This window comes from Lygodium microphyllum, chromosome 8 (genome assembly GCF_053477565.2).
Source record: "Lygodium microphyllum isolate KBCC chromosome 8, Lygodium_microphyllum_v1.1.10, whole genome shotgun sequence".
NCBI classification, from domain to species: domain Eukaryota; kingdom Viridiplantae; phylum Streptophyta; class Polypodiopsida; order Schizaeales; family Lygodiaceae; genus Lygodium; species Lygodium microphyllum.
Genome location: NC_141142.1, coordinates 95,831,767 through 95,843,773, shown reverse-complemented (window position 1 = coordinate 95,843,773; position 12,007 = coordinate 95,831,767). Strand labels below are relative to the sequence as shown.

Genomic DNA, 12,007 nt, shown 5'->3' with positions numbered 1-12,007 from the left:
GAGATGACCACCACAGCAGCAAGCTGAATGAGGCACCCGATGCATGGAGGCTAGGAAGAATTGGGGTGACCTACAAAATAGGGGATATGAAGAGTTGTTGCAGAGCCTCCTATTTATAGATGGGGATCCTCCTGAAGTTTGGGTGTTTGCTTATGGGACACACAAACTTAAGTAGATTTTGAGTTTTAGGGGTACTTTACTGAGCTAATTAAGATTCAACGTGTGATGCATCTTTTTTTGCTTAACACCCAATCTCTAGCCCATGACTGAAACCAAAAAGGGGCTACAAGCATAGCTCAACCCATAATACCCCAAGGTAGCCAGGGCATTGGGCCAAGGTTGCACATTCGCTACCCAAGGACCTACCAACACTACAAAGGCAATGGTTATCTTACCTTGAGAACCCAAAGGGTCACCCTAGAGAGGCCAAGTAAATAAATGGTACTCATTGGCTCCTCAATGGCTGAAGAGAAATTGCAAAGGTGATGAAACCACTTCGAACTTTTTCTTTTTTTGGAGTAACAATGTCGATGTCAGGAAATAAAGGGATGGTCAGATCCAACATCACAAATAGAAGACTATCCCAACCACCCCTCCAAGGTATCAGTGACGAAGGAAAAAAGTGGTGAAGAGATATAGAGGAATAGTGGTGAAAGAACCACCATTGGAGACATCTCTGGATCCACTCAAGAATGCTCTACACAATGAGATGCATAGATGAATGCTACGTGATGAGAATGCGCATGCAACAAGGTGCTACTTGGACAGTGTCCCTTGTAGGGGAATTCTTCACTTACCAAAGCAACCTTTCAATACAAAGGATATCGAAGACAAATGCTGAAACCATAGTTACTTGGAACAGGGAACGGGAACGGTACCCCTTGGAATGGGGGGAACGTCCAAGGTCTAGGAACGGGAACGAGGGGAATGGCACATGTCTTAAGTGCCCCAAATATGCCCTGCATGACCCAAATTGCCCCAAACAATGTCCCTCTAATTGCCCCAATACCCCTCAATGCTTGAAATTGACCCAAATGTCCCAAAATTGACTCGATTACCCCCATAGCTCCAAATTGCTTTGAATTGCCCCAATTATCCCAATTTCCCTTGAAATTAGACAATATAAATGGATGAATACCTTGGAATTGAGGATAGGCTGAAATTTTATTGTGATTTGCAAGAGTTGAAAATGCATCAAACTTGAAATTTGCATAGACTCCTCGTTAGCTTGTGGGTTGTCTTGATACTTTGAATCTTCAACCCGAGAGAGAGAGAGAGAGAGAGAGAGAGATTAGTGTGTGCACATTAGGCAATGGAGATGGGTGAACATGTGGTAGAAGGAGTGTGACCCAAGCAAAAAGAAAAAACCGGAAAAAACGTCAATTTTCGGTCAACATGCCTGGAACGGCCGTTCCAAATAGGGAACAACAAGGGGAACGGCAGGGAAAGGTAGGGAACGTCCTTGGGAACAGTGGGGAACGTTCCCTAGTCGTTTCACCTCCTTGGATGGTTTGGAACACGTTAGGCCGTTCCTACAGGCCAGAACGGCCGTTCCTACAAGCCGGAACGGCCATTCCCTGTTTCTATGGCTGAAACTCATAGATACCAAGTGAAGCATAGAAACCCCCTCTCAACCATGTATGCCAATGCTGAAGAAGAAAGAGAAACTTGATATTGGTCTTTGTGAGGTGCCAAGAACCATAATGAAAAATGAAGTTAATGATGAAGGTAGACCTAATACCCCTCAGCCAAATAGCCAAAGGAAAATTAGCCACCATTTGGTACACAAATATGCCCGTATTCAGCCTCGGAGAGAGCTCTTGTATTAACGCAAGTAGGGCAGACAAGCCTAAATCCCAACCTCAAGAGATGGCTCCAATGCAAGTCAAGAATTGCCAAGATAGTAGTCCATCATGCAAATCAAATAGATGAAGAAGGAAGACCTAACACTCCCAACTGGAAGAGTGGGGGAATAGTTAGCCATCAAAGCAATCAGGATGTGCCCATACTCTGCTCAATCCCGGAGATGGCTCCAATGTTAACTAAGTATCGTAGACATGCCTAAAACTCAACCTCGTAAGATGGCTCCTACACCAATCAAGGATAACCTATTGTAGACACTAGGTTTAAAGTAGGGTTCTAGATTGAATGGAGAAGAAGCTAAGTGTGAAGTGAAAGTAGGAGAGAAGGACAAGAAATGTGAAGATAAATGTGAAGCACCAAAATCACACTCAAATGAAACAAAAGATAAGGATTGAGAAATGTGAAGATAAATGTGAAGCACCAAAATCACACTCAAATGAAACAAAAGATAAGGATTGCCTCGTGGAACATCTCTAATCATAGAGTTTTCTTCTAATCATAGCAATACCAATCCTAGTCTCCATGGTGACCAACCAGTTCCCGTATAAATGAAGCAACCGCATAGACATAATCAAGATCACACAAAAGAGAATTGTACAAATCTACCACAAGATTGTGAAGAATTTAAGCTTTCAATTGTCTCTCGAGTAGATAGTCTTCTCTCAACTGAGAGGTGATCAATCTTAGCAAAACAAGGTGCTCCAATTGAGCTACACCTTGTGAAGGAATATGAGATGAAGAGTTGGGCCTCTATGAATGATCCCTAGAAGAAAGGTTAGTAGATGGAGTATTATCCTCCAAATCAAGACCATAATATCTCAACAAAGCCTCCATTGAAGGAGCAATCTAAGAAAACATCAAAGAATTCCAAGATGCACTACTTTGAGCCATCATGAATCAATACGTGACATATAGTGTAACCAAGAATAAACCAAGCAATCCACAATAGCTTGATGTAGCTCTATACAAGAGCATTGACTCTAATACCATGTGGAGATATGCTAAGTTTTGCAAAGGAAAACACTAAGTTACAACCACAACTGAAACACAAAGAACTCAAACAAACGCAAAACGTACAACGCAAAAATACAAACGGAGAAAAAAGAGAACTCTAAAGTGAATGAATGAACGTTGTATATGAAGATAATAGTGTACAATATGCTCAAGAGGAGAGCTGTCCACCAACCAATGGCTCTCGTGGGAGCAGGCTAACAAAGGCATCGATGTGTTGCCCACCATGGAGAATGAGTCCCGAGCGCTCTAACCACCAATTAGAGTAAAGGCTGATAAAGAAAAGTGCTAAAAACACAAAAATGGCCTCCTTTATGTGATAATGGCATCAACAAGCTAGGGCAAAATGCTACTCGTAGAAGTTGCCAGGCCAAAGGGCAATAGCTAGAAACGACCATGGCAGTAGGCTAAATGTGGCACGTAAGAATAGAGGCTAGGAAGAATTGGGATAACTTGCACAACAAGGGATGAGGAGAGTGGCTGGGTAGTCTCTTATTTATAGATGTGTATGCTCCCAAATTCTGGGTTTTTGCTTATGGGACACAAAAACTTTGGTAAATTTTGAGTTTTAGAACTACCAATGGTCTCCAAATAATCCATTCCTTATTACAGCCCGCAATAAGGCTTCCTACAAACAAGCAGGACTTTCCTAGCTGTTAAGTAAACATGGGATTATTGCAAGTAAATTCTACCATAGGCAAAGGGCTTTTCTCATTCTAAGATCAAGATTGTTATTGCAGTTTAACATCCTGCCATTTCTTGTCTCGCTTTGGCAATCTATATGTGGATGATATGAAGACCAAAAACTTACTATTGTCCCCAAAGTATCAAACATGCTCACTAGAACAAACAAGTAGTTCTAGGATGTCAATCTCTAACTATTGCATTTGAAAGCCAATATAGCTTAAAGATTTGTACATTAAACGTTCAGTCATAAACGGAGCGTTAATATTTCGCCACATTGGAATAAAATGAACCATCTAACCAAACCCATCAACAATATAGTTCATGTAGCATCATTTGCGTTTCGAGTCTCCTGCAATTCCATGGCAACACTTTCCGTAAGTTTGATGTCAATGGAAGTGTTGAACCAACCTGCAGTCTTACGTCTGTGAAATCTAAGAAAGTCCAACACAAATATGTATAAACAAATGCTTTGAGGCAAAACAAATGTCGTTCCAAAATGTGAATAGCAGCAGCCAAGAGAATTCATGAACTCGACGACATGGTCGGTAGGTACCCATAGCAAGGGCGCTCACACTCAGCTGAAAACCTCTGAGTGCTTAGACAGCTTTAGTTCACTCTTTAGAAATCAGCAAAGTCAATGTTTTCCGAGTACAAGACTGCTAAGTGTTACAGAGGTATATGGGGAAGGTGAGCAGCTAGTTAGATTGATAAGCCGAGAATGAAAACCTTCACAGATTCCTGACTGCTTCAATGCAATACACAGACGAGCTCGAAGCAGGGAAAATGGGAAGAAAAACCAAAACAGAAGAGAAGAAGAGGACGAGAGTACCAGGGTCGGATTCGATGGTACACCAAGACATTGTTGCCAAAGCTCGCTCGCTCGCTCGCTCTCTCTCCTTTCTCTCTCTCTGTCTGTCTCTGCGTGCCTGAGTATGTGGGGGGGCAGCTCATTCTTTCATATGTCATATATACCAAGAAGCTTACTTGCAGCACGTGGTCTTTCCCCTGAATTTTCATTTTGCCCATTTCCAAAGTTCTATTCTTTTGCATTATGACACCACCTAATTGGTTTAGGTTGAGAATCTAGAAGATGAATGTTTTCCTTCTACAAAGAATCAAACCCTCCATTGTTGCCTTGGACCTCCAGCATTATTATTTCAGAATGAGACTCTAGACTACAAGTTACAACCATGGGCTCTCGAATGGGTGTCTTTATCTCCCAGCACATGTATTTCATGCTTAGGAGAGTCATTCAATCACTACCCTTCGTAACAGTGTTCACAAAAAAACATTTTTGGTAGTAAATACAAAAACCTTTGACTCAAATTTGTTGGAGGGATTTTTAAAATCAAATTGCCATTTTTACAACATTTTTTGGTGAAAGCGTGCTACATTTTGATTGTGCTAGAAAAAATGAGTATTTAGTAAAGGGGCGCTATGCATATCACAAGGCACATATCAGATGGTGACTTTAACCTATTGCAATGAGTTTTAGGAGGGTGCTATGCAAAATTGGAGCAATATAGTCTCCACGGAAAGTGGTCATATCCCACTACTGGGTTATAGCAAGTGGGGAAGACTAGTAGTCATGTTAAAATCATGGGGGAATTTATGTATAGCAATCCTTACATTGTTTTTTTATGAAGCAAAATATATTTATATGGAAATATTTACATGGTTTTCTCAAAAGGGAATTTATATCTATTAGCCCTTACATAGTTGCAATCATAGTTTAGTGATTAGCTAAATCCACCTTAAGACCCTACCAAAAATTAATGGACAATTCACAAGCAAGCAAGCTCCCTTGTCCAATAGAATAGAGAAAATGGAAGGGGAGTTTAATTAATGTTGTCAAGGAAGCCAATTCGAGATTAGCCATGCATCTGTTAGGGGGATGTGCCAACTGCCTAGAAGTAGGATTTTCATGGTCCATAATTCAAAACACTTCAATTCAATTTTAAAGTAAATGCAATGAGAGAGTTTTGTTTAGTGAGCACCATGAAACCGTTTCCACTCAATAGTCATATAGTTAGTCAAGGATTCTATGGATGAGAATATTCTTTGTTTATCTAACTTACTTTTTAGAGATATTAGTTTCGATTGCAATCAATATTATGTCTTTTACCTTTTGAGAGCCCTTGATTTTAGCTGCAAACAACCACTATTGGTGTCCTTTTTTGGAAGGGTACTCAATCATGAGTTGTTGAGATAAATTTTGACAACTTGCATATCAATTTTAAAGAAATCCGATGAGAGAGCTTTGTTTAGTGAGCACCCATGAAACCATCTCCAAATATTAGTTGTATGTAGTTAGTTAAGGATTTGATGGGGACAATGTCCTTTGTTTATCTAATTTACTTTGGAGACCTCTCTATTCTAGTTGTTGCAAACAATCATTATTGTGTCTTCCAATTTTTTGGGGAGATGTACTCAATCATGAGTTGTTGAGATTATTTCTCACAAATCACATAACAATTGCAAATTGAAAAGAATGCAAGATTGCATGTGAGGAATAAATGTGGAACCTTTCCCATGAATGTTTGTTGTAGTCCAACATGTATTTTGTGCATGTATATGTGCTCAGCCATACTCCTCATAGAAGAGTACATGCAAAATAAGAAAATGTGCCCAAAAAGGATGCATTGAATGGCATAGCATGCTTATATTTGATTTCTAGTGCAACAAGACAAGAATTATTACAATCCCAACACAAAATGCCCCATAATTAACATATAAGTGAAGCAAGAAGGCCAAAAGTGCAATGCAAATTGTTGTTGTTATGTTTTTTTATTATATAATGATGACCAATATTAAATAGAGTAGCACTACCCATGATTACTCGACATAGTCAAAATGAGTAATAATAGCCACCACTACGTGAGTTAGATTAACCGCCACTCTACTCCTTAGGAATTACCTAGATGAGCTCCTTGTGCACCATAATCCATTCTAATTCCAAGCTTAGCAAAAGGAACCCCAAACACAAGAGTAGAAAAGCTAAACCTTCAACTATGCCACCTAAGGGACCCACTACTACAAATTAAAGCAAATGGTGGCCAAAAGGCTAACGATTGTTTATTCGAAAGGGGAACTAGAGTTATCCAACAAACATGAGCAACGTTCAAGAGCATTGTCTCAACCTCACTAAGAAACCAAACTTGCATACAAAACCACCACCACTAACCTAGAAGCGAGATATTGAACCATAGCAACCACATGCCACACTACTAATCCAAGAAACTAGATCCAAAATAGAGCTACTTCCAATCCAACCATTGATCCAAGTGCATTGTTCTCAACTACTAACACCACCAATTCCACAAAACTTGAAGCTACTACTTCCAATATGCATGTGGAAACAAAATAGTCATAGCCCTTGACTATGACTAAGCCAAATAAGAAATCATGAGTGCAACAATGAACATTGATAAAACACCTAGGTTATATAGTACATTTGAGCCATGAATTGCATGAATTAATGAGACATGATCTAATTGACTTAACCCTCTGATAGACTTAAGTTGAAACTAATCACAATATCAAATGTAGAGATGGTGGACAAATGGCACAAAAGAAAGATTAGTGTATGACTTATTACTTCAAAGAAAGTGATGACTCAATGACCATCCTAACTAGAGTCTAGCTCTTTTGGCAACCCATTTTTTATGATCCACAAATTCCACTTGACAAAAAGCAATTTACTCATGTTGATGTCATCTAAATCTAGCCCCCACACACCAACCCAATCCTTTTAATTCTTTCTTTATCTAATCTTTCTCATAACAATATTTCTTTAAAATTCTCAAAGTAACATTATAAATGGGATCATGTAAGAAGCTGGACTTTATGGTTGACATTCAAGTGCTTAGATTTGTTGATCACATTCGAGGATACTCCTAAAATGTGCATGTGTCTCGATGGCACCATGATGACATAAGAATGAAAGACAAGATGAAGAGAAGGTGAGGGGTGCACTTCCCATGCACGCACTATCATACATCCATCTTTGCTCTCTCTCTCTCTCTCTCTCTCTCTCTCTCTCTCTCTCTCTCTCTCTCTCTCTCTCTCTCTCTCTCTCTCTCTCTCTCTCTCTCTCTCCCCTTCTTGGCCACCTCATAGCTTGTATCCAACTACAGGGAGAAGGAAAAGTGGGGTAGTTTATATTGTGTGCATGCGTGTGTGCATGTGTGTGTGTGTGTGTGTGTGTGTGTGTGTGTGTGTGTGTGTGTGTGTGTGTGTGTGTGTGTGTGTGTGTGTGTGTGTGTGTGTGTGTGTGTGTGTGTGTGTGTGTGTGTGTGTGTGTGTGTGTGTGTGTGCGTGCCTGTGTTGGGAGGGTACACTGGGTGTTGGCCTTGACATGTAGAGGGGTGGTCTAATTAGGACCAATGGTGGCAAAGGGGTCTATTCCAATGAGTTTGGGGACCGCGCGGGGAGGGGAGGGGGGGAGCATTTTGATGAAGAGGAAAGTGGAAGCAATCTAGGAGGTGGAGGGACTACTAGGCCAATAGTTGGAGGAGGATAAGTTTTTTTTTAAAATAATAAAGGGAGGTGGGGGTGTTTATGAAGAACCATTAACTAATTAATTTAATTAACTAGTGCAATTATCTACTAACTTACTTATTTTACAATATAAACTAACTGATGTACTAACTTATATCTAACCCAAAGTTACTCTTTGGATTTTATGTTATTTTTTAACTTTTTACTTGTGTAACTTAAAGGCATGTGTGTATGTACTTGGCTAAGATCAAAACTAGGTGTTAACAATAAATATGGAATACAAAGTTGAAGACGGTTAAAGTGTAAGTATTGGAATTATTTTTGGAGTGCTTTAATGTATTATTATTGGGCAGTTGTATTATTTTTATACTTCATGGACATCACACTATTGTCATGGGTATATTATTTTGTGAGATTTGTGCTCACTCCCTTGCACAATGCATTTATTACTTGTAGTGGTATTTCTTGCATATTCAACTAGTGTGTAGGTTGCATACATGGATTTGTAATCAGAACATCATAGGCTAGGTCTAATTAGGCTAAGCTAGAAGCATGCATCGATGCTCCAATTAGCACGAGAAATGATGTTTCTATCATCTTACTTCCATTGTTGAGAGAGAGAGAGAGAGAGAGAGAGAGAGAGAGAGAGAGAGAGAGAGAGAGAGAGAGAGAGAGAGAGAGAGAGAGAGAGAGAGAGAGAGAGAGAGAGGTGTATGCTAAGTAAGGGATTGAGGGATTGAAGAAGCTCTATTTTTTCTTCTTGCTTTTCTTCATCTTCTTTGTTAGATTTTTTATGCATTGGTACACTTGGTAGTGGATGCAAAGGAGCAATGGTATTGGATTGTGTTGCTTGGGTCGTGGAACCATCTTCGAGCCTTCAAGCTTTAGGACTATAGCAAAAGAAGGTAAAATACACAAGTTCACTCACCTTAAAGCTAGTCTTGTGGTCTTGATTTCTTGGGATACAGAGGAGGATACACTATTAGTTATAGCAAGGGGTTGAGAGACAAGGTAAAAATTATTGTCTAAGTGAGTTGCAACTTTTGAAAGAATAGAAGTTCGCCCAATGTCTCGACACTCAAAAACACACATATAACTTTAAAAAAACACAAATAATAATCCTAAGCTTCTCCATATAAATGGGTGGCTTGAGGGAAATAAGAGAGGAATAATAAGATAAAGCTTAAACCTTGGGGCTCTATACTTTTCTTTTCTTTTCTTTGTTTAATAGTCATTGTTTTTTTGCCTCGCCCTCATTGTCAACTCTCTCATTATTCACATCATTTTCATCGTCACTATGCCTCATCACTGTCACAATGAAAGTTAATGGACTACTCATTGACTTCTTAGTCATATCAACATGCATCACACATTGTTCATTTCCACCATCCAATGAACCTTCATGAGTAAGAACGAAGAACGAATTCTAGCTATTGTAGCCAAGAAGAGGGAGTGATGACTCCATAAGACACACCATCATCCGACAAAATAAGAAGAGTATGAAAGATAAGAAGAGGCAGAGAGGATGAGAGGCTAACAAGGCTATATAAAAAGCCTTAAGGTAGAGCTACTAAGGTTTCGTCATTATTACTTATTGCAAAACCTTGAGAGAAAGGAAGATTGAGAGAGAGAAGAAAAAGAGAGGGATCAATGTGTGTGTGTGTGTGTGTGTGGAGAGAGAGATTGAAAGACACAAAAAGAGGGGGAGAGATTGAGAGATAAAGAGAAAGAGAGGCTTGAAAGAAAGAGAAAGAGAAGAAGGTGACCACACGAGGCACTAAAGATACAAGTGGGTCCTCCATCTTGCAAGCTCTCAACCCCCAACAAGGCCCTCTAATCATCCAAAGATCTACTTTCAACCTTGTCGATCCTCTCATCATTTGAACGTTTATCTCCACACTCAATGAGAGAATCCAACATGAGAAAGCAATAGCTCGAGGCTACAACTTCTAAGAGTTTGCAGGCAATGATGGCTCCAAAGCATAGAAGTGTAAAAGCTAGTCAAGAGGTCACATGCATGGACAACATCGCACTAAATCAACCCTAGGTTCCTTCCATTATTATTATATAATAGTTTAATTAAATAATTGTCATTGAGTTAAATTAAAGTAGATAGATGTTACTAAATTGATTGCTTTAGTATGCATTCTCTATTTAGTAAATTTATGTCAATAAATTAATGACTCACTTTTCTTTAAGTGTTGATGATGATCTAGCATGACCATGAGACCATTTAGAGACCAGTCTTTTCCTAGTGCATCACTTAATGGGGTGATCAGAGCACTGTGACGAGGATATCGGGTACATGTAGTACAAGTTAGAAGGGGGAAGGAAGTGTCTGCCAAGTGTAAGAGCGTACACAAGAACCAAGGAGTTACACATAAATGAAGATGGATTGAGTTCTAAGAAGAGAAAGTGCATTAGCATTGTGTATATGTATTTATGTGTGCATTTGGGGACGCTTGGAAACCTTTATGTGTGTGTAATGAGCATTGCATTCATTTGGGGTCATCCTCTCCCTTACAAGTCAAGGTTTAAGGTCTTTTCTCTCTTAATGAATTAAGGAGAGAAGTAATTCTTTCACTAAGAAAGACAAGAGACGTGATCCTCTGGAAGTGAGGAGAGAAGTGATTTTCCCTTTCTACTCTCCCTTACAAGTCAAGGTTTAAGGTCTTTTCTCTCTTAATGAATTAAGGAGAGAAGTAATTCTTTCACTAAGAAAGACAAGAGATGTGATCCTCTGGAAGTGAGGAGAGAAGTGATTTTCCTTTCTAAGGTCTAAGATGACACAAGCTTTTGTGTGGAAGTCAATCTTAAGGTTGAGGCCCAAGGCAATCTAATGAACTCTCCTTATCTATGGCTCAAGGAGGTTGTATGGACCATAAGTTAAGAATAGAGTTTAAAAAGCTGCTTTTCTTAAAATAGACATCCTCTCCCTTACAAGTCAAGGTTTAAGGTATTTTCTCTCTTAATGAATTAAGGAGAGAAGTAATTCTTTCACTAAGAAAGACAAGAGACGTGATCCTCTGGAAGTGAGGAGAGAAGTGATTTTCCCTTTCTAAGGCCTAAGGTGACACAAGCTTTTGTGTGGAAGGCAATCTTAAGGTTGAGGCCCAAGGCAATCTAATGAACTCTCCTTATCTATGGCTCAAGGAGGCTGCATGGACCATAAGTTAAGAATAGAGTTTAAAAAGTTACTTTTCTTTAAATAGACATGGTGAATCTATTTTTAAAATAGCTCGTGATAGAAAGCCGATCTCTAAAAGCGACATGAGAGGGTTATTAGAAATGACGAGATCTACAACTTTTGTGTTGGACATTTTTCCATCCGAGCAACACAGAGAGATATTCCAAAATTGGTATTGCAAAGTAGGTCCTAGAACAACCACTTCTTGCATGAAGATCAACCTTTCCAATCTTTGCACTCAAGTCTCTCTCCAAGAAGAGAAGCTCTTGGAGCTTATAAAAGGGAGGCTCTCCTTGGGTGTGGAAAAGGTGAAGGAAGCATCACTTTGCGTGCATCCAAGAGGAGGAGAGAAGGTGCATGTGTTGCAAAAGCTCTGCTGAAATCAAGTTCCAAGAGGAGGAGAGAAGGTGCAAGTGCTGTGGAAGCTTTGCTGAAATCAAGTTCCAGGAGATCCCTACACATATTGTGTAGGAGAGAAGGTGCAAGTGCTATGAAAGCTCTGTTGAAATCAAGCTCCAAGAGGAGATCCCTACACATGTTGTGTAGGAGAGAATGAGAGACTTAAGAAGGATCAAAAGGTGCCAACTTCCAAGTTGTACAAGTGTTAGCCAGTTGTATACCGTGCAAGGAACTGTGATCTTGTTCCCAATATCTACAAGTTAAGAATTGGTTTATGTGTAACAGAGAAGCTTGGTCCTTGTTAATAATATAACTCCACAAGGGGGGGGGGGGGGGGATTGGCCCATCTTCCAGTCCCTA

At 39.7% G+C, this 12,007-nt stretch overlaps 1 protein-coding gene across 2 annotated transcripts in view; it reads right to left on the bottom strand.

The window, feature by feature from the left end:
- Positions 1-4,547, bottom strand: part of UCH2 (Peptidase C12, ubiquitin carboxyl-terminal hydrolase 1) — a 62,213-nt gene extending 57,666 nt beyond the window's left edge. Inside the window, exon 1 of one of the 2 annotated variants that reach the window (XM_087683243.1) lies at positions 4,391-4,547. In XM_087683243.1, coding sequence (XP_087539369.1) covers positions 4,391-4,421 — 31 coding nt within the window. In that variant the 5' untranslated portion in view covers positions 4,422-4,547. The remainder of the gene's footprint in view (positions 1-4,390) is intronic. The other variant, XM_087683244.1, reaches the window with a different exon arrangement.
- Positions 4,548-12,007: the final 7,460 nt, after the last annotated feature.